At 33.1% G+C, this 23055-nt stretch overlaps 3 protein-coding genes across 6 annotated transcripts; 1 reads left to right on the forward strand and 2 right to left on the reverse strand.

Annotated features, from left to right (window-relative positions):
* Positions 1-1235: 1235 nt before the first annotated feature.
* LOC133670764 (eukaryotic translation initiation factor 5-like) lies at positions 1236-4085 on the forward strand. Its single transcript, XM_062091372.1, has 2 exons — positions 1236-1365; positions 2137-4085. The coding sequence occupies exon 2, from the start codon at positions 2454-2456 to the stop codon at positions 3819-3821; it is 1368 nt and encodes a 455-aa protein (XP_061947356.1). The 5' UTR covers positions 1236-1365; positions 2137-2453; the 3' UTR covers positions 3822-4085.
* A 168-nt stretch (positions 4086-4253) lies between these two features.
* Positions 4254-7702, reverse strand: LOC133670765 (uncharacterized). 3 transcript variants are annotated; one of them, XM_062091376.1, is made up of 8 exons: positions 7426-7702; positions 6608-6818; positions 5742-5813; positions 5550-5617; positions 5276-5429; positions 4998-5081; positions 4756-4889; positions 4254-4648 (listed from the first exon to the last, which is right to left on the reverse strand). In XM_062091376.1, the coding sequence occupies exons 2-7, from the start codon at positions 6815-6817 to the stop codon at positions 4782-4784; spliced, it is 696 nt and encodes a 231-aa protein (XP_061947360.1). In that variant the 5' UTR covers position 6818; positions 7426-7702; the 3' UTR covers positions 4254-4648; positions 4756-4781. The 3 variants fall into 3 exon arrangements, with proteins under 3 accessions (XP_061947360.1, XP_061947357.1, XP_061947359.1); XM_062091373.1 differs by having other exon boundaries at positions 4797-4889; positions 7426-7700; XM_062091375.1 differs by lacking the exon at positions 7426-7702 and adding an exon at positions 7069-7419 and having other exon boundaries at positions 4797-4889.
* A 7600-nt stretch (positions 7703-15302) lies between these two features.
* Positions 15303-18865, reverse strand: LOC133670701 (protein PIN-LIKES 2-like). 2 transcript variants are annotated; one of them, XM_062091283.1, is made up of 3 exons: positions 18782-18865; positions 17001-18383; positions 15303-15812 (listed from the first exon to the last, which is right to left on the reverse strand). In XM_062091283.1, the coding sequence occupies exon 2, from the start codon at positions 18355-18357 to the stop codon at positions 17002-17004; it is 1356 nt and encodes a 451-aa protein (XP_061947267.1). In that variant the 5' UTR covers positions 18358-18383; positions 18782-18865; the 3' UTR covers positions 15303-15812; position 17001. The 2 variants fall into 2 exon arrangements, with proteins under 2 accessions (XP_061947267.1, XP_061947266.1); XM_062091282.1 differs by having other exon boundaries at positions 18707-18865.
* Positions 18866-23055: the final 4190 nt, after the last annotated feature.

Consider the following 23055-nt stretch of genomic DNA (forward strand, 5'->3'; position numbering starts at 1 on the left):
AATAAAATGATGTATTTTTAACATTAACTTAAAATACTAATTTCAAGTATAAAATATAATGTCCAACTGCTTAAATTTTAAGCAGTTAGTATAATCCTCGTTAAAAAGAACAGGATAAATTACATAATTAGAATGTTAATTAGAGAATGGGTTGGATTTATAATTGCTACCACAATTCTGGGCCGGGTCGCGCAAAGAAAAGCCCTTCCCGAGGCGGTGGCTCTAGTAGAATTCGAACACTGGTTCGCCTCTAGGACACACAAGCCGGTAAAACTTGGTTTGGTCGCTTTGAGAGAGTATTGCTCCAAAATAATAAGAAAAAATTATTCGGTTCCGTCATTTTTATGATAAAATTCAGTATTTGTTGGTATCAATAAATTCTATTTAATTACTAAAATTAGATGATGATTATTATTTTATTTAAATATTTCTAAGATAGGAGATTCTGTTTTATTTTGATTTTTTTTCTAATTAATTTTTTTATGTTTTTTTTTTTGTGTTTGATATCATTAGATGTTTTATGAAAGTTCTTATAATGTTTTGAATGTATTTTTAGATAAAAATAAATTATAAAATATATTTTTAATTTAAAACCTCCCACCACTATATTGACTGAAATTTAAATATAACCTTGTTTATTATTTTATTTTATTTTTTAAAAGGCAAACATTATATTTTATTATATTTATTTATTTAAATTAGTCCATCATCATAAAAATATCTATAAAATCAACGGAAAAAATTAAATTACTTTTCAATCAAAATTTAAAGTTCAATTCAAGTCCTCAAAATATTATAAGCAATGCTAATAAGTTATATATATAAAAAAAATATCAGTCATTTTATGTCCAGTGTTTGATATAATCTTAAATTACACAAAAAAATGTTAAAGAATTTAACATTTAAATAAAAAAATTCAATTAAGGCGTTTTTTTCTATGATCCTAAAATAATAAATTCAAGACCAATATATATAAGATATATATACTATAGTAAATTAAACCATGTTAGAAAGTAATTATATCTTTTATGTGACTACTTTAGCAAATTATTTAATAAATTTTTTAATCTAAGAACAGATAATTTATTTGTTTATCTTTTTAAAATTGCAAAATTCGAAATCATAAAATCTAACGTTCACTTTGTAAAGTTTAGGGTAAAGAAAAAATTAAGAGAAATTTTCGCGGCTCGGTAAATAAATAAAACATTCTAGAGAGAGAGCCTCACTCGTACAACTCTCTATATAAGCAAAATATCAACCCAAAAACCTAACAGCACGCCTCATCCCCCCACTCTCTCTCAAGAAGCCAATTAACTCTCTCTCTCTAGAAGCAAACTTCGATTTCGCTAGCTCCATCGTTTCAAGGTAAGCAGCCGCTAGGGTATACTTTGATTCTTGAATAGTTTTAAACTCTGTTGTTTTCTCATATATTTTTGTTTTTGGATTTAATCGGCTGATTGTTTCTGTTTTAATCTGCGATTACGTTTTTTTTCCTGATGTTAGATCTAATAGAATCGCTGAATGATTAATAAAAGAATCGATAATTATTGTCTCTTTGCTTATTAATTTTTGTTGAGTTGGTTTGATGATTATTTTTTGTTGTTTGTTATTAATGCTGGGGAAAATCATGTTTGTGACTGCTCATTGTTTATATTTTTGCTAATTATTAATAAATAATTGGTAATTATAGTCAATAATTTGAAAGTTTTGCTAGTTAAATGTTGTGGAGTTGCTAGTTATATGTTGTTGAGTTGGATGATTTGAAATTATTTGCAGTAGAGGAACTTTGTGTTTTAAGCTTGATATGTGTATTGATGGTGTTCATGCCCTCATGTGTATTAGTTTCTTGATCATTTTTAAGATGGAGCAGCATATGATTGATCTGGGATCAGTGTTTGCACCATAGGTCAATGAGTTTTAATGTAGTGATGCTAGATGCTAGATTTATAAAGTTTGTGTATTTTTCTGCTTTTATTCTCTATGTTATTTTAGCTGAAAATGATCCATATAGCCGACCCTGACCAGTTTGGGATTGAGGTTTGGTTGTTGTGATTTTAGTTTTTGCTTAATTATTCTTGACATTGTTAATTAAGTTTATTTTTTTGGCTAAAGCTCTCTTCTTATCATCCTTTTCAGGAACCTGCAGGTGCTGGTGTTTACAGATTTTCAGGGTGAAGTGTGTGTAAGTCGAGGCTTTTATGTCCATACAGGCCATTTCGTTTTTGGGAAAGATTGGATTGCTTGGAGAGTACACTCCTCCCTTAAGGAAAAAGGGAAGGCCCTTGTCAGAAAAAGTTAGCTGTATGCATCTCGGGCCTTGTAAAGGATACCCTGAATTTAGTGGTTGCAGTTCAAGAATCTCTAGACGACATCGTAACTGCTGCCTATCCTAGCATTTGCTTTCAGTGACACCTGCTGAGTTTGCTTTGAGAGTCTGTTTTACAGGGATCAAGATGGCATTGCAAAACATTGGTGCTTCAAACAGTGATGATGCCTTCTATAGGTATAAAATGCCCAAGATGGTTACCAAAGTTGAGGGCCGAGGAAATGGCATCAAGACAAATATTGTCAACATGGTTGACATTGCAAAGGCTTTGGCAAGGCCAGCTTCTTACACTACAAAGTATTTTGGTTGTGAGCTTGGTGCGCAATCCAAGTTTGATGAGAAAACTGGGACTTCTCTTGTCAATGGTTCTCATGAAACTGCAAAACTTGCTGGGCTTCTTGAGAACTTCATCAAGAAATATGTTCAGTGTTATGGCTGTGGAAATCCTGAGACTGAGATAATCATCACCAAAAACCAGATGCTCCAGCTAAAATGCGCTGCATGTGGTTTTGTGTCTGATGTAGATATGAGGGACAAGCTCACGTCTTTCATTCTGAAGAACCCTCCTGAATCAAAGAAGGGATCAAAGGAGAAGAAGGCATTGAGGAGGGCAGAGAAAGAGCGGCTCAAGGAAGGTGAAGCTGCTGACGAGGAACTGAAGAAGCTGAAGAAAGAAGGTAAGAAGAAGGGATCTTCTTCAAAGGATGTCCCTCCAAAAGCTAGCTCTACAAAGAAGAAAGCACACGGCTCTGATGAGGAACGAATCTCGCCAACTCATAGCCAGGTTGATGAGAAGGAAGATGTTGATGACAACGATGATGACGATGTCCAGTGGCAAACTGATACATCTCTCGAGGCAGCTCGCCAACGCATCCAAGAACAGTTGAGTGCTGCGACAGCAGATATGGTCGTGCTTTCAACAGATGAGACGGAAAAGAAGGCAAAGGCAAAGGCATCCAGCAAAGAAAATGGCAGTCCAAAAGGTGCTTCACCAGCTCAGGAGGAAAACCCAAAACCTGATGATGGGAGCTCAAGTACTCATGAAACTCTTGTCATTGAGATAAAGGAAAACCTGAAGAAAGGAGTTTCTGCAAGCCAGTTGAATTCCACACTCAGTTCACTCAATGGATCTGCCCAGGAAAAGATTGATGCTCTGTTTGAAGCATTGTTTGAGGGTGTTGCTAAAGGATTTGTGAAGGAGGTTGACAAGAAGAAGAACTATCTGGCTGCTGCTGTTGCTGAGGATGAGAGATCACAGTTGCTTCTACTTCGAGCAATTGAAGTATTCTGTATTAAGTCAAGCTCAAGTGCACTGAGGGAAGTGGGTCTTGTCCTGAAAGCACTCTATGATGCTGATGTCCTGGAGGAAGAGTGCATTGTGCACTGGTATCAAGAGGGGCTAGCGAGAGGCAACAAGGATTCTCAGATCTGGAAGAATGTGGAGCCCTTCATTAAATGGCTCCAGAGTGCTGAATCCGAATCTGAGGAAGAATAATGCGCTTTTCGCTTGCGTATTTGAAATGACCGAGTCTGAATCTATCCTGATGTTCTCTCTCTGAATGAATGATTTCCTTCGTCCAGTGAAGTTTACTTGAACCTAGTAGTTTGATGGAGTGTTGCTATTTTATGTTTTATTACTTTCAAAGAGAGTGCCAATTCGGTACTTTCAGTGTTTACAAGTGTCTTTGTCCTGCCTGTGTTTATTTCACTATAGAACTTTCTATGAACTTGTTATGCATACAATCATTGTTCGTCTCTATCATCGTCTCTGTTGTTTTTGCTGTGTTGCTGCAGGGTTCTGTATGGGCATCTAATGCCTTGATTCATTCATTCATTGGATAAATTTTGACTCCGATCAACACCGTTGATCGTCCAGTTTTATGCACTACACGGGAATTCCTCTTGAACAGGAGGAAGGAATCAAGAATAAATCTAATGCTCCTTTTCTCGCTTCAAAAGAAAAAGAAAAAAACATTTTTTGATAGCATGATGCTCCCATATACACTATCTATGTTGGACATCCTTCTCCCTTCTCATTTCTGGCTTCCATTTCTGGCAGGTTGCGCTCGAGCAGCAGCTGTTTAATATCAACGTAACTGTACACAGGTTTCCTAACTCTAAATTCTATCCGTTTGATTGGAGTGTGAATGCACAACAATTGATTGTCTTGATTGTGATGTTAAACCCCTTCAGCACTGACAGAAATTTAGATTCTAAACTTTGACTTGCTGTTCACTTGTCATCCTGTTATTTTGAGGTGGCTGCACTGACCGGACGTTATACATTTTCTTCGTCTGTTTCAGCAAGGGGGAAAGGAGGATCCTAGTGCATAGAGAGAACGAGACGATTAGTATCGTATCTTTAACAATTCCATTCAAAGGTAAAGCAATGTTTAACGTCCGGTAAATGCTTCTGCAGACTGAACTCACAGCTTAGGCAAAGTCGACAAAATGCGTTAATCTTCACTAACCTGCTGCTGGCGGCGCCGATGTTGGATAGCGGTAAATGCTCTGACCATTACATAAATAGGCAGAAGAATCCCAACTGTTCTCAATATCATTAACTGCATAATAACATAGATTTTAGTATGTTTTTTTTTAACCCGCGCCATTGGGTAAAAGCAAATTGTATTCTTCTAACAAGAAGAGAAGGCAAGAGAACCTAGCCTTACCATGAACAATGTCATTGAGTAATCTCCGGCCCCACTACTAATTATAATAGGAAGCGTATGGCGTAAAACCAAAAGAACCATAAACTGCAAATTGCCATGAAAAGTAGATATCATTCTGGTGAGAACAATAGGATCTTGTAGACCAAACAAACATGAGGGACATTTATTTTATTGAAACTAACTGAACCAGAGGATGTGGAAGTAAACTATGAATCTGTGAGATTAAGTTCTACACATGAAGCAACAAGGGAGAGGGAGAGAGAGGGAGAGAGTCGTACTATAATAGCAACTATGCGGCAGCACATCACGCTCCGAGGAGAGGGTAAAGGATACTCTTCTTCGAAATCAGAGTCCAAATATTCACGGTCGGTAGTAAACATCGGTATAAATGGAGGAGCATGCAATTCCCTTGTGGGTATCTCCCAATTTCCTCTGGAGATGAAAATCCCAAGCAGATTAGGACTATCACTATCAAAGAAAAGGGAACCAAAACCCCAACAAAAAAATTGAAACCAAGATTGCAGGACACATATGGCAAAAATACAGACATACCTGAAATTCATTGGAATACCACCATAACGAAACAAAGGGCGCGGAGCTGTATAACCAGGCTCAAATTGCTGCAAATGCAATATTGCATATATTAAAAAGATGATTACAAACCTTATGTCCTTTTTTTCCCCTTCAAATTTATTAGAAAACATCCCAAAATACAGAGTTCGCGAAAATCATTTAATTGTGCACCTGATAGCAGATCTCACAGTTAATGTCACCCTTCTCGTTGCACCACCTCTGGACACATTTCCGATGAGCATACTGCAAAACAAGAAAATAAATAGAAACTCGAAACCTCGTCTGAAGCATCTAAACCCAGCAGGGGAACTTAATGCCACAAAAGAAGGCAAAACAAGGAATTCAGTTAACATTGTCTTCCTGGCACAAACTTGAACTTGATGTGATAAGATGATACAAGTAAAATTATCATCAAATTTGGCTTCATGCAACTAGACTCCATTCTCAGGGACCTGCACCCTTTAACAATTAGTGGCATGTCACCTTCATAAGATATAGCTCACTCGTGTTAAATTTTTGTTGCGAGACATTCTAGTTTCTACGCTACAACACACTTTACTCGAGCTGTAATTATTCTACAATCAATTGAGATTGCTCATGCTAATTTTTTATTGCAGGACATCTTCGTTCGTACAATTACGATGCTCTTTAGCTTTTGTTATACAACATTGAGTACAAGACTTAAACTGAAAGCAACAGAAGCAGTGTGATAAGTCTAGTGTTTGAATTTTTGGCATCATGCAGAGATCAAAATACCTGAGGTAAATGTAGTACCAAAAATTTACAAAAAATCATGAGGTGCATGAGTTTGAGGGAAATTATGCCTGTTTTATATGTGAGCCAAAAATGTTCAAAATAAGCCCCCTAGTAAACATTCAAATTTCAAGACAGTAAGAATTTCAGGCATTTGGAACTTCCTTGATTTATCTGAACTGCAACACAAAGGTCCGTGAGAAAGACTGGCAGTTATTTTGTTTGCTAACAGCATATACTGAGATTTTGAAATAAATGGCTCTACAAATTCAGCTAAAACTGACCTTCAAACTGCCACGGCAAGAACATGGTATCTCCATGTTTTTGTCATCATCCTCGTCATGGCAAATTCTACACTCTTCTAATATTCCTGTTGATGAACTCATATTTGCAGAAGGCACAGCTTGCCACAATCGGTTTTGGCTCTCAATGGCAGCTTCAAGGGTGGATTCAGTTAGCAACCGATCCACCAGGAACACAAAATGATCCCCCATCCTTCAGATTGCACAGAAAAAAAAACAAAGGACTTAGAAAAGTTCCAGTGGCAACATGCTTTACAGTACATTTAACTGAACAAAATGACCATAGGTAAGAATTAAAACATCCTTACTATCTCCGCAACATTTAAAACATGCAAAATACTATTTACTTTGCATTTCCCTTGTTTTATGAGCAAGAAAACAAAGAAGACGACCCAAAACAATGATACATTTTAAGGAGGTTAACAGATTGTAAATAGAGGCACCTTTATTCACAAATTTGAAAGACATGATAGATTTGCCTTCAAAGCAGAAACCAGAAAACCAAACCACAAAAAGATCAATAGAAACAAAAGGATACACAAACACAATAGTGCAAATTAAAACCAAAAACAACAGAAACTCGGATAAAAAAATAGAGAACCCAGAAACCAAAATTGATTAAAAATAGCAGGCAGGCAGGCAGGCAGGACTCGAATAATCAAGGAAGAAAGAAAAAAACAGTTTCTGAGGTTAAAAAAGCTATCACCTTTGACGATGAATACAACTTTTGAAAGGCACAAAAAATGATTGACAACATGTGAAGCTATTAAACGTGACATTAAAGAAAGAGAGAGGCTTACAAGAATGGAAATGGGATTTTCTTCAAGAGAAGAAAGCAACAATCTTTTTCTCTCTTTCTTTTCTTTCCTTTTCCCTCTTTTGTTTGTGTTTCTTGAAATGAAGCAAGAGATGGAGTGCGTTAGTATTAATAGTATTATCACTTGCCCATTATCAAAATCTACATTATATACTTCTCTCTTTATATTTATGCAAGGAAAAGTAGAGTAGTGGAGAGGGAAAAGTAGGATAGAGAATGTCATGGCAAATTCCCATGAAGGCATGACCTCGAGCCTCAAGGCCATGGTAGTATGAGAAATGGGGTGCTTTTTAATTTATCGTGATAACATTGCGATATATTTAAATTTATCATTGAGATGTCATTATTGCGATTATGATGTGGGGCCGATGTTGATGTGAGATTGTTGAGAGTATGATGATGGATGAGTGGGGATTGTGGGCCATGCTTTGAGACTCATCAATGGTGGGAGATCATTGAAACCAAATCCAGGGTATCTAAGCACTTTAAATTTTCTTAAGATTGTATGGTAGGTCCATGATCTGTTTTGGGCCACTTGATTGCAAGATGGGGTCGCCAGATGATCAATGGTCGATTTTCAATGACTTCTCATCATGACTGTTCATGGATATACTACGGCGGGTTTTGATGCATGATTATATTTAATTTAATTTTAATATTTTAAAAAATATAATTTAAATTTATTTAAATTTTTAAACTTAGAGGAGTTAGCATATTAGATTGAGTTAAATTTTCTATGGATATTATTTATATCCATGAATTAAACAAATCAATTCTCTTATTATTTAAAAATCCAAAAAAAAATTGGGTTGCAACTATTAAACTAGATAAAACTAGATAAGACTTTTAAAATACATATATTAGAAACAACATAAAAACAAAACAAAAAAATTACAGTCAAACATATATAGTTAGGGTATATAATATGATGCAAAGATACACCAATAGAAAAATACTATAAAGTGTCTTTTGAGTTTGTGATTTAATTAGAAAAATAAAATTTCAATTAAGATTCTTTAAATTTTTATTTGTTTTCTCATGATCTCTTAGTTATTAAATAAAAAATATTAGAATTATAAAATACATTATCACTTTATCAGATTAAATTTCAAAATAAACAATTATAATTTCAATAAAAGTAGGGAATAGAAAGAATGGAAAGAGATGCAAATGTTAATATGTAGGTGAGATAAAAAAAGAATTAAGAAAGAATGACAAATATCATATATACCAAGATCTAAGTTACTTATATTGGATTATACAGATTGAATAGATTTTATAAAATTTAACCCGCATTCATTAGAATTTTTGATTTACTATTATTTGTAGTATTTATATTATTTGATTTTAACGGTTTGAATCGGATTAGAAAATACAAATATTACAAATAAATCTTTTTTTCTTAACAACCCTACTTTCATTGATCTCATGAGAGACAAGGATTTAGTTCCCTCCACTGGCTCCAATAGTAATGGAGATACCAAGAATCACAGCTGCTAGATTTGCTGGAGATTGACTTGTAATTAAAATGATCAACAGGAGACCTGACCTGTAAAATGAGGGTTAACCAAGTTTTTATTTATTTATTAAAATCACATCGCTTCTTATTTTTTTTAAAAAAAGTAATAATCATTAATAAATTGAATTTGATTGGATTAACTAAATTATACATCAACTTATAAGTCAATTACATTTGGTTAGGCCAATGTTTTATTCCATAATCTTCTCATTTTACATAGATAGTAAACTCTCATCTAATTTTTTCTATATAAATCTCAAAATTCAAACTCAAGAAATTTTGATCGACATGCCGACTCTTTGAAATTATTGTGTCATGTTGATATGTTATAATGCAAGAATAGGAGTACTTCCTGAATTTGGATAAAAAAGAAGGTGCCATGTAGGCCAATAGCATTATTGCAACCTTAGCTTTAAAGCTTGATATACATGATTTTGTTTTTAAAAAAAATTAAGATTATTTATTTGGGTTGGATTTTTGGTCGGATTTGAGTCGAGTTGACCAATATCTATACCAAACCTGACTTTTTACTTTCAAGTTTTATTCAGTCCTGATCAAGTTTAAAAATCTATTACACCCATTCAAATCGGTTTTTATCAATTTCAAGTAAAATTATCATTTATATTTCATGCTCTCCCGGCCTAATTTTAGCTATAAAGTATAAGGAAATGAATGATTAGGCATTGTCTCTAAATTTAAACCAATGGGCAAGACTCAAGAGAGCCTTGGAGCCATAAACATAAATTGATTTAAAACAAGAAGGTGTAAATCAATTTTTTTTCTTAAGAAAAAAACTTGGGGGCAATAAGCAAGGGTATATAAACAAAATTTCAAAAGATTTAGGATGGCTATGGCCACCTCTAGCAAGTCCCACCAAACACTTCTTGGAAAAAAATAATTGTATTTGAAAGATACCATTTTCTGGTTATTGAAAGATTAATAAATATAAGATTACACAGTAGGCATATATGTTCTTATATAAGATTAATAAATATATATTTTCTGGATGGCATATATGGTATTATATAAGCTTATTGCACCCTAGATGGTCTAAAGCATTGTAACCTGAAACCTCAACTTCACGCTCCAAATAAGGATGAAAATAGCACCTATAATTTCATATAATAATATAATCATAATCATATTTAATTAATAACCTTAGCCTAAACATTTATCGGATAATAATTTTGGAAAACCATATCCAAAGTGTCGGATATCGAATAATAAATAATTTTATTTTTTAAAAGTTAATAATTTTAATAAACTTGACTGTATAGACAAAGTTTTAATTTTTTTTAATTATTTTTTTTAATGTTTTTTAATTATATGAATACATTGGTATTGAAATTATTTTAAATAAAAAAACATTTTAAAAAACATTACTCATGAAAAACTGCAACCACCAATTAATCGGCATCGTGGGGCTCCCATGATCCAAACAAAACTATACAACAGTGACGGGCCAACCTAACCAAATAAAAATTCAAATATTTAACAATTGTCTCTACCTAATGGTTATAAAATAAAAGGAATTTTAGCATTAAATATACTTTTGCAGCTTATACTATGTAAACCTTTGCCGGTTGGTTGCATTCCTAAATTTAGTGTAATTGTAGTTATTTTTTAAAATGTATTATGTGCTTAAATGTATTAACATATTTTTTTTATTTTAAATTTTTTTTTAAAAAATCAGTGTATTAAAACGATCCAAAACACATAAAAAAATTAATTTTTAACAAAAACAATTGAATTTTTATGGAACATGCACTCCCTCTAGTTTTCTTTGTTTTTTTTTCTTTTTTAAAAAATACATATTGTGAATCTCCAATTTAGATGGATGGACCGGTAGAAACAAAAGAAAAAAAAAAAGGAAAAAGAAAACATTCCTCCACCGAGTTATCAAATGCAAATATATATACGTTGACAAATTTGTTATACGGGAAAAAATATTAAAAAAATATGACAACGTGATTGAAAATCTCATGACACCATGATGTTCTCTATCGATCAAACTCTCCTCTTATTTTTTTGGTGTGTAAAGACAATTGATATTTGAATATATTAACTTTAATATTGCTTGTCCAAAAAATGTACGTACTGGTGATTTAATTAGAATAATTTTTTAAGCAACTTCGTCTCGACTCTCAATTATATAAAACTTCTCAAATCAGGTAGGCTCCTAGACAACGTGGGAATCCCATATGAACTTCTTGAAATACTAGCTAGTCTATATATCTAAATTTATGATCGTGGGATATATATATTGTTGTTTTCATGCACAACGTCACTTGGTTTTCACACCGATCGCTCACAATCTTACCCGTAGGCCAGAGCTTGATAGGGGTTTTCCACCAAATTAGTGTCGGCAGCCGATGGAGTCACATGAAATAGGGCAGATACTTAATGAGGCACATGCACCAACAAGGAGGAGGTTGTGAAAGGGATTGATTGAATCTAGTCAGAAGTCTGAACTCCACGAGAGAATTGTATACTGAGAAACCACACGAGCGATTAGGTTTCTTATTGCCATGTCGCAAGCAGTTTCACTCTGGCAAGCATGGATGTGCTTTGCTTCGTCACTTGATTAGACTAAGAGAGGAGATCAAATCTCTCTTTCATGTCTTGTCAATATTAAGATTCATTCCCCAGATCTCACTTTCATGTGGTCAACATTTGTGCTTGGAATATATGCAAAGGAAAGTGTTAAATGGAGCAATTTTATGGTGGTCTCCTAGCTACTACTAGATTTAAAAATGATCTTTCCACAATAAATCCTGATTAACCATTTATAATGTAGAGGATTAACATTTTGCTCCTTGATATTTCTGAAAATTATTGTATTGATCTAAAACAAGTACTTGAGAGATCTTACTACTTAAGAAATTCTAGTATCTACTGCTCCTATCTTGAATGAAAGGAGGACTAAATTAAAGAGGTAAATGAAGGTAAAAGCATTAACATCATGGCTCTACGGATAGACCAATATTTTGCGAACATGATTATGTCTTGAACGGGGTCTGGTGTTCGTATTGGGAGGTTCTGTTGCCAAACACTTGTCATGCATGCATGCATTCTCAGGTCCTGGTATTGATCCTAAATAGCTGTTTGGATCCTAATAGTTTATCAACATTAATTGTGCCCAAATCATTATTGGGAGTTGGGACCATTATGTGATCCTGCTCATAGAGAATCTCATTCATTAGGCTAGCTGCTGCTGTTTTTACTTTTTAGTACAGATTATATTTCCTTGTGCCATGCCAACAACCGACTGGGAAAATGAGGCTAGCTGCTGTGGCCTGTCATTCCCCTTTGTGGTTGTAATTAAGCATTGAACTCGGTCATTTCATCTATAATCCACTTGTATCTTCATAGACATATTGTCATAAGAAACCTTCAATCTCTACGTACCCAGTAGCAGCACCCAGATACAGAATTGCTGAATATATACCAGTATAACTCAGTCACCGACCTGGAGTGCGATGCTGTATTGAAACAGGCCACATCTCAACTCAAGTCCAAATATGTGAGAACTTGCAGCTCAAAAACTCCATGTGGACTCTATTTTGAAAGTTTGCAGCTTTCTTACATCTGGCAAGGATCAACTTCAATAATTCAAGCCGGGTTGCCTGGCCTTGATACTATGGCGGCAACACCTCCAAAACCGCTACTGTATTTAGCCATAATTGACTAACTGTGTATCTTACGAGGTTAAGCAGCCCTTTCATACCAAAACTTGTCTTCAAACTCTAAGGAGTAACTATCCCTTTTCTAAGATAAGATGGTCTAATGCATAATACTCGTATATTATTTACAAAATTAAAAGAAGAGAGCTTTGAAGACTAATCTCCAACCTTTTGATTGGTAGCTACACTTGATCTCTGAATACAAAGAACTTTATTAGCTACACATATATAATCCCGTTGCTTTCTAATTCAAAGTAGCTAGGGTTCTTTGCCTGGATAAATGGGGTTATAAGTTCTTCTGGTAACAAACTATCTAGGGCTGTTTTTCACCTTCTCGTGTAAATGTTTGCATGTGAGAGCTTATGCATTTGTGGACAAAGATATGCTTCTACCATCAAGAACAACATTGTTAAGGTTGTAACTGGTCTTTCATTCTTAATTTTTCACTCCTGTTGATGATAGATTCTTGCAGTAATGGGCTCAAATATTACCGTGGTTTGTAAACGTGACCCAAACAATATTTTATAAATAAAATAAAATAATATTTTTAATTTATTTATTTTTAAATTATTTTTGTTAAGTTGATGTATAAAATAAATTTTAAAAAATTATTTTAATATATTTTTAAATAAAATAATACTTTAAAAAATAATTGAAACAATCAATACGTGGGCTTAAAAACATTCACGAACTTTTCTGAGATAGGAAATACATTAAATTGTTGTGGGCAAGGGACATCTCTTACCAGCCCGACCCACCGTTAGTGCAAAATTACAATTACCTTACGTTTTAATTATATTACAGTTATGAAATCAACTAAAATAAAATAACAGATGAGTAAAAAAACTAAAAAATTAATTAAATTAAAAAAATTAAAAAAAATAACTAAAAAAACTAAATCGTGAATAAAAACTAATTAAACCGATTAAAATTTTAAAAAACCCGATCTGTTCAGTTCGGTTTCATAAGCCTGAAACAAAAAAAAAAAACTGAACCAAACTGAAATAAAAAAAACCAAGCCAAATAAAAAAACCAAGTCAAACCGGAAAAAACCAAGCCAAAACCGAGTCAAACTGAAAAAACAGAGCCAAACCGGTTTGAACCGGTTTTTATCCTAAAAATCGAACCAAACTTGTCAATTTAAACCGGTTCCAGTTTTAAAAAAAAATTAATTTGATTATTTTTTTTAATAAAAACTAAACCGAACTTAAAATAATTACTCCTAAAAATAACGATGAACTTTATTGTTTCTAAGTTGTCCATCCCCTCATATTCGCATATATCACTTATCGTTGCTAACTTTTTTTTTCCTTAATTTTTTTTATTTTTTTATTAATTTTTTTTCTTTGTTTTTTTTTTGTCTTCAAATGCTATCTTAGAACATTTTTATGTATTGGGATTTGTTTTGATAAAAATTATTTCTACAAAAAATGCTATTGCGGAATGAAATTATTATAAGGTTCAATTTGATAAAAGAATTAAAGAAAAAAGATTGACATTTCCAACATAAGAAAAGGTTTTTTTTTATGTTTTTACTGTTAAAAAATGTATTTTTTTTACACTTTGATCTTAAAAAATTTCAAGTTGATATTTTAGTTATAAATTTTTGTTTATTTTACATTTTAGTCTATAATAATTAAAAATAAAAATAAATTCACCAGGAAGAGAGAGAAAGAGAGAGAGATGAAGCGAAGCTCTTAGCCATAACGATAAAAAAAAAAAAATTAATTTGATGTCAGTAAGTTTATCTTGATAAGAAGAATTCAGTGGAAATAATTTGTTTAACAAATCTAAAAAACATAGATTGGAGCATGAAAAGTTTGATGTAATTTGATTTTTAGTTTTTAGGTTAATTAAAGTGTATTTTGCCCTTGTAAATAAGGTTTTTTGATATTCTATAAATTTTTAAATGTTTTTAAATGAAAAAAATGCTGAGAAATTAATTTTGAAATTCAAAAATTAAATCTTAATTTTCCCATGCAGTAATTAGAATTCATCCATGTAGACTTCCGCTCTCTTTCTGCATTTGGGCATTTTTTCGAAAAAAGAAAAACAAATCTTGGATTTAAAAATAATACAATTAAATGTAGCTTAACAGTAAATACAACAAACACACCTACCAATAAATTATAACACATTTAACCATCTAAGAGATTATCCGGTAATAAAAGCTTGGGACTAAAAAGTTTACTCTCTTTATAGTTTCAGGTTCGAGTCATGTGGTTGCTTATATGATGAACACTAGAAGCTTACATGTTCGTTTACTTCAAGGCTGTAGGATTAATCGAGGTGTACGCAAGCTAACTTGAACAATCACGTTAATAAAATAAATAAATAAATAAATTATAACACATTTTACATTAATTTTTTCGTTCTTCCAAAAACAATTCTCAAATTTGAACCTATTCGTTTTGACCAATAAAAAAAAAGGGAGGAATACAGAAAACATGACGAGCAGGCACAGCAATTGAAGATCCAAAGACCACCATAGCCACAGGCCCTGTACCTCCAAAACATACAGGAGGAGGAATTCACAAATAAAGCTATAGCATGTGTTGCTGGTATGAGATTTACTTTCTTTAAAAGTGACTCGTTATGGAAGATGAACAGCACAAATTTATAGTTAAAAATTGAAAGCATCATCAGAAAGCAGCAATATTAAACTTCAATCTCTCATATGGGATTTGATTACCCTCAAGTGAAGCATCAAATATTTATTGTTTATTATCAGTGGAAAGCCAACTTACAAGTCTTAATTCTTTATTAATTTACATTAAATTGGCTCAAGGAGTAGCATTTACTCATTCATTGTTAAAACTTCGACCACTCTAACATGGGATTTGATTACCTTGAAGGCCACCATGTTATTTAAGCTAGTTTGATGTTCAACTGCCTGATGCATTTGGCCTTGCGCAAGGCAATGTGTGCTGGTAAACATAGCAAAAGACCCTTGATAACTCCGGTAAGATAAGATTAGCCAAAATCACATTATCAAGCGAGAATTTATTCTCCGGAGGTTACAGCAGACACCGCAGAAAGCAATTGAACCATCCCATTGATAAATCCAGTATGATCAAATATTATGACTGAAATCAGCCCTCGAACGTCCATATAATTAAATCAATGGCCAGGCCTTCCTCAAAAGCCTTCCTCGGCTGGAAAACTAATCTGCAGAGTTAGAACTTTTATCAGATTTCAAGAAACTCAAATGTGTAAAGATCAATGCATGATCCAGCACACAGGCAGCATTAGGTGTACCGAACCCTTAAAAGGGTTTTCCAAACTCGTTTGCATATGACCAGATATTAACTTCTATTTTGATTTTCAGAAGATGATTCATGCATGATGAAGATTCCATTGGAATGCGAGATTTCTTAAATGAATTTTAAGATAATTATGGAGCTGTATTTTATAATTATTGTGATTATATCTTAGATCATACAATAATCTATCTATTTTATATTGAAAACTTCAGATGCTCATGACACATGGAAGGCATCCCACATAGTATGCACTAAAAGAACCTTAAAAGGTTGAAAGGTAAAACAATTCAGAATCAATCAGGAATTTTGAGCCAATTATTAGCAAGCATCTCTCATGCCTGCTTAAAACTACCTAGGATACCACCATCTGTCAACTCTGAGCATGGTTCAGACCTTAGACATGTGCAAGGAATCCTAAAGATCTTGTACCTTGCATAAAGAGGAGTACCAACAAAAGTTTGGGATCCAATACTGAGCATTCAGACTCTCTCTAGGACTCTACGTAGTTTGGTTTCAAATGTTCTTGTCTTTTCCTGTCTACAGGTTTGGAATGACCTCAAACAAGGTGAGTTAACTAGGTGTATCAAGATATATCAGCAAGGAAATAGTGCAGTGAAAGTGCAGTCCAGCGACAGAACACATTCCCGACTTCTGTATGTTATATCCTCTAATAACAAAGCAGATGCAGGACCTGCTAATCAATGACACCATCAAGCAGGGCTGAACACTTGCTCAGAATACCTATATAATTCTTGTGTGTTTCAAACAGGCAATATGTTCAGATGCAAATACTCAATGGTTTACGATCCTAATCCTATCGATTTTGTATTTATCATTTGATAGTTCTAGACTTCAGATTCCCATTTACCACTTAAGCTACTACCAACAGACTCTGCAATTATGGCTTTTCCAATCTTCTGAAATCTGCAATTTCTATTATATGCGGTATAAGTTCCTTTGATTAGTATTGGCCAATTTAACAATTACACATATCATTCATACTCAGATAAGGCTCTGCATTCATCTTAATCAAAAACTTGCCTAGTGCATAAATGTATTTGGGAAACATCAAACATGGAGGTTTAAGAAGAACCTTAGATATATGAAAGCAGCAGCTTGAAGTAGACAATCATATATATTGAAAGAGAGACGACGGCGCACACATGCTGCCAGAAGATAAGTGCTGAAGCCTCTTTGACTGCATAACCTCTCAAGCTTGCAATAGCTCCCAACAAAATGGCACTAGGTGTTGTATATTGCAGCAAAAGAACAAACTGGTACAAATGGTTCCCGGGGATTAAAAGATTCCATTTACCAGCCAAATAGATGACCCCAATTCCAATAACTGGAAGCACCAAAAGCCTTGCAACAATAATGCCAATCGTGGTCCGAATCCCAAGTTTCGATTCATTTGGACCCTCACCAATCATTCCCCCAAGAACAAGCATGACTGAGGGGACTGCGGCCTGAGCCATCATACCTAAACTGTCTGTGATAACCTGAAGAGGAGCATCAGCACCGTAAACAATATGTTTGAGAGCAGGAATCACACCAATGACAATAGCTAAGAAAGAAGCAATGGTTGGAGGCTGGAGAATTTGATGAATTGGTGTTTGTTCAGCAACAACTCTAATCTTTCTAACCACCCTAGGCTCTGCCAAGCACCTAATGGACTCGGGATTACGTTCACCTCCCTTCTCTCCTCCCTCTTCTATTTTTTCAATATTAGGAATATTTGTTTGTGAAATGCTAGAGATGCTGTTGAAGAGCCTAGCAATAAGAGGTGTCTTGCTATTTTCTGTTTCTTTTTCTTCTATTCCTGGCCACTCAGCTTCTACAAGGAGTGGATTGCTGAGATCAACAGGCATTTCCTGAATCTCTTCATCAACAATATCATACTGCTCCAATGGGGGCTCCATCATGTGGTAAACAAGAGTGTAAACAAGAATAACAGAAACCCATTGAGAAAAAGATACATAAGCAATACCATTTCCGTAACAATCGGGACCAAAAGGAGCATCAGAACTGTGACACACCGATGAAACTATTGCAAGTGGAATATTGCCAGTGTTGCCAAATGCAGTCATGATGATTGTGAACCGAACAAACTCCCTTGGTGGCCGGCATATAATCGCCACCAAGCATCCCAATATGCAACCAATGGCAGTGCTAATGATCACATTTACAGGAATGAACCACCACTGAACAATGTTCTTGAGAGTAATGGATGGACCAAGCTGAGTGAATATTAAGCAAGGCAAGAACAAAGCAAAAACAAGCTTGCTAAGGAGCTTGAAAGTAGCTTTAGGGACAAGTTGAATTTTTGGGTGAGCAAGGATTAAACCAAAGAGAGTAAGGGCTATAAGTTTCAACAGAGGTACAATTGCAGCTTCCACAATCTCTCCTTCAGATTTCATATTTTTCTGAACAGAAGCAAGATAAACTTCCATCTTTATCTTCACTTTCACACACTATCCTGCAAATCCAAAAGTAATAAGGGATTGAACCACACAAGTTCCAAAACAGCTTTACAGGACAAGGAAAAGCAAACATAAGAGGTTCATGCCAAAGGGTTTCTGTCAATCAGCTGGTCAAATCATGCAAAACTTGGTTTTATCAAACAATGCAATCATAGAAGGAAAATCCCAACAAATTTCACAAAAGTTACAAAAAAAAAACCCTTAAACCCCACTATTATCATGTATAAGGAACTAATGTGGGTCTGATCCCAAAGCTATAATTTAACATCCTAACGAAACGGAGACTGAAAATCTTGATAGGAAAGTTGAAGAAAGATACACAAGTTCGAGGTTGAGCGGTCACGTTCACACAGGCTGGTAAATAAAGAACAGTCTAAAAAGAGAGAGAGTGTACTAGAAGGATTGATGATCGTGATTAATTCTATGGTCGTTAAAGCAATAAACTACGACTGCATGATGGAGTCTGTGTTCATCTTTGATTTGGCTGGGTGTCAATATGTCAACTACTTGTTGATTACGTCAGGTGTTTGAATTAATGGTATGCTTTTCAAAAGTATATTTATTTAAAATAATATTGTATTTATATTTTTTTAAAATGTTTTTTAATAATTTTCATTAGTTAATATTAAAAATTCAATAAATATTAAAAATTATTTTAATATATTTTTAAATAAAAAATACTTTTTAAAAATACCATGTATCACTAAAATCCAAAACACGAATTAAAAGGGTTAATCTAAATTGATTTATAACAATTAAAATTATATTTTTTTAAGATTAAAAAATTAAAATAATATTATTTTAATTTTTTATTTTAAAAAAATTAAATTAAATTTGAAATTCCCATTAAATTTGCAAGCCAAGCAATTCCGCGTTCAGTAATACTGTGGGGCTGAATGTGGAGTGAAATACTTTCAACAAGTCGGTGAAGATTTACTTTAATAATTATTGAAAAAAAAGAAGAAGAAGAAAAGGCTGCTAAATTTTTACATGTATTTGGGTGGGAGATATGGTAATTTTTTTAAAATATATATAATTTTTTTAAAGTATAAATTATTCTTTTTAAAAGTAAAAAATATATAATTTTGATTCAAAAAAAAAAACACCTCTCATCCAAACACATATTTTATAATAGGGTTGGATTGCGATAGAAGTTGAGGTATTTTTTATTTATAAATATATTAAAATAAATTTATTTTATTTTTTAAAATTTATTTTTAATATTAGCATAATAAAATAATTTAAAATAAAAAACTAAAAAATATTTAAAAATAATTTTAAAAAACACCTCACATAACGACAAAAAATACGGCAATGTTTTGTCTTTACCAAAACCAACCCTCAATACTAACCAGTCGGTCAAGCTCATGGGACAAGAGCTACCCACCAATCAGTCAATCATCTACTTTTTAACCTATGTTGCCAAGATTAAGTCTTTAATACAAGGTTTCTTCTAATAAAATGACCTTCTAATCCTCGCTAATTACTAGAATGACCTAATAAATTGATTTCATGTAACACTGGCTAATTACTAGAATGACCTAATAAATTGATTTCATGTAACACTGGCTAATTACTAGAATGACCTTCTAATCCTCAGGCTTTCACCCTTGTAAAAAGAAATATTTTTCAAGCACAAAAACTTTGTAGAAAAAAAACTCTCGCCCCTGCGAATTCTCTTCATTTATGCTTTGAAGTTAACTCAAGTAACAAGATTATACTGGATTAAAGTAGCGTTTCTGATTATAATACTGATTATTTTTTAAAATTTATTTTTATATTAATAAATCAAAACAATTTAAAAACATTCAAAAAAAATAATTTAAAATTTAAAAAAATATATTTAAAAAAATATACGGTGACATCACACAAACAAACTCACTACTAGATAATGCAGAATAAATCTTCATACAAAAAGCACTCTAAGGACATGTCAAAGTTGTTCTCAAGGTAGTCTCCAAATCGATGTTGAACACTACAAAAAGCACCCAAAGTCGGTGTTCTTGGCAAACACCAAATATTGACTTGTCGGCAAAGGATTTAAACCTTCACAAGTTTGAAAAATCAGAGGATTATTTATTTATTTTTTGTAGATATTTATTTTAAAAAAATTATAGTCAAACCTTTCCATGTATACAAAATCATTATTTGTCACTCTTTCATGTTTGTTTTACGTCAAGCACAAAATCTGTTTGTACAGACAAGTCTAAGTGATGATAGTACTTAACTAGAAGTGATTTGGAGATTGATGGGGATACGAAAACGGTTGTTTTTAAAATATTTTTTTATTTATAAATATATTAAAATAATATATTTTAAAAATTATTTTTAATATTAAAAATATAAACTTTCAAGAAACGACATCCAAACACGGTTCCTTCAATAGCTTGTTGGACTTGAAATTAGAGTTTTTTAATCCGGTCTCGTTCAAGGCTCGGATTTTGGATTTTTATCTGGTCACTGGGTTTTTATCAAATCATCTGAGTCAATTTTTATTTTTTTAAAAAAATTAAAATGATATTATTTTAATAAAAAACAAAAATTAACGGGTTGCAACCAGATTTTATCAGATCAAATGAATCATCGGATCAGCAAGGGTTTTGATTTTCTCTATTTTTTTTTAACCCAATCTCGAGTATCGAGGTCCTGGATCGAATCGGGTTTTCAAATACAGCTATGTAACGGATAAAAATCCTATCAAAGTAACTAAAATTGAGATAATTCGCACTTGAGGGCCTAGCTGCTGTGGTCAACCGTGTGACTTGTTCCGCCCCCGTCCCGGGTTCGACCCTCTATGTGCACGCCTGTCACCCCCGCGGTGCCTAACATGCCCCTGGGCTTGCAGGATGTCCAGTGGGCCGTGGGGAATAGTCGTGGTGCGCGCAAGCTGGCCCGGACACCCCACGTGAATCAAAAAAAAAATAAAAAAATGAGATAATTCAGATCAAAATGCACGTTAAAGTAGTTTGGAAAGTTACATTAGATATGTTGTTGACATGAAGATGAACGCCATTCTTTATTTTTGGGTACTTTTTAACAAGTAAGGTCACAAGTATTCCGTTGAAGATACACATTCATGTGGGTCAGCAAGGATGCACTTAAATCAATATCAAAGTTTATATTTATCTCTATTTCTTTTTTTTTATTATTATTATTAATATGAGTATCCGGATCAACTTACATACATTTCGATTAATTTTACGAGTTCTGAAATTAACGATTATATAAATCTTTAGTGATCATCATATTAATAACTACATGGATCGAACTTAAAACTATATAAAACATAAACTTTTTAATTTTAAGTTTTTACAACTAGTATCTAGTAGATGATACTATTTTCACATAATCGGCTTCCACGCAACTCAATAAACTTTCATGCCTAGAAACTGTGAAAATCAAGTTCTATATAATGTTCGCTGTCCCAAGCAATATTTTCTCGTATAAATTTTGTAAATTCATGAATTACTTTACCTTCATAATAAATTGAAATATGTTATTTTGAAGCTATATAAATTGTGAAGTGATCTACATTCTCCAACTAACTAAGAGTAGGCTATAATATTTCAGGATTTCAAATTCTAGATTCAACAATCACATATAGCAGATAAATGGCTTATCAAATAAATAAAAACATTATAAAGTATAACAAAAAAATTATACTTTATGATGGCATATCAAATAAATCATCTAGGAGGTGGTATAGTGGTAAAAGTTTGAGATCAAGTGATTTGCTTCCTTTGTAGTTTCACGTTCGAGCCATGTTGTTACTTATATAATAGCCACTAAAAGCTTACATGATCATTAACTTTAGGGCCCGTAAGATTAGTCGAGGTACTCGCAAGCTAACCCGGACACTCAATTTAATCAAAAATTTTTTTTAACAATTATGACTTATTTGGTATTGCGGTTCAATTGAGTTTTTAAAATTAATTTTTTGATATTTTTGAATTGTTTTGATGTGTTTTTATTAAAAATAAAATTTAAAACATTCTACACCAGAGGCATAAAACATCCCAATTAAATTAAGCTTGGATCCCTGAGTTTTTTTTTAAAAAAAAAGCTAAGGATTTATTAAAAAGTTGCATATATGATTGTCTAATCTTTCATTTTTCAAAAGCTTAATTTTGTCTTAACTTTCAGAATATTTATTCAAATCTTGCAAGACCACTTTCACTGGCTTCCTAATGATCTAAAGGTTCTATTGATATAGATTTTATTCATTGAAAGTGGCTAATGATCCCAATTAATATGCCTGGATCCCTAGGTTTTAATAATAGTAAAAAAAACCCTATCATGCATGCAATATGCTAATTAAAAGCTGGAGTAAAGACGCACCTGAAAATTGATTAGAGGCAAGGACCTGGCGCAAGTTCAATCCTACAGTTTTTCTATTAAGGAACAATGGATGGGCTGGTGAGTGAAGGTTTGAGCGAGTTTTATCATCACCAAATTGATTAATCGATGAACATCACTTGACCGGAAATTGATAAGATTTAGAGGAAAATCATTGATGGGGACTTGCAATTTTCCTTTGGCATTCATCAATGGGAACGCGCTTGATTTTCATGCTCTTTCTAAGGTGTTTTCACCAATGGGAATGCACTTAAATTCTCTTTATCTTCTGTTAGGGAGCTCTGAGGGCTTTAATATTCCTGGATACAGCTT

The sequence above is a fragment of the Populus nigra genome, chromosome 13, assembly GCF_951802175.1.
Source record: "Populus nigra chromosome 13, ddPopNigr1.1, whole genome shotgun sequence".
In the NCBI taxonomy this organism is placed as follows: Eukaryota; Viridiplantae; Streptophyta; class Magnoliopsida; order Malpighiales; family Salicaceae; genus Populus; species Populus nigra.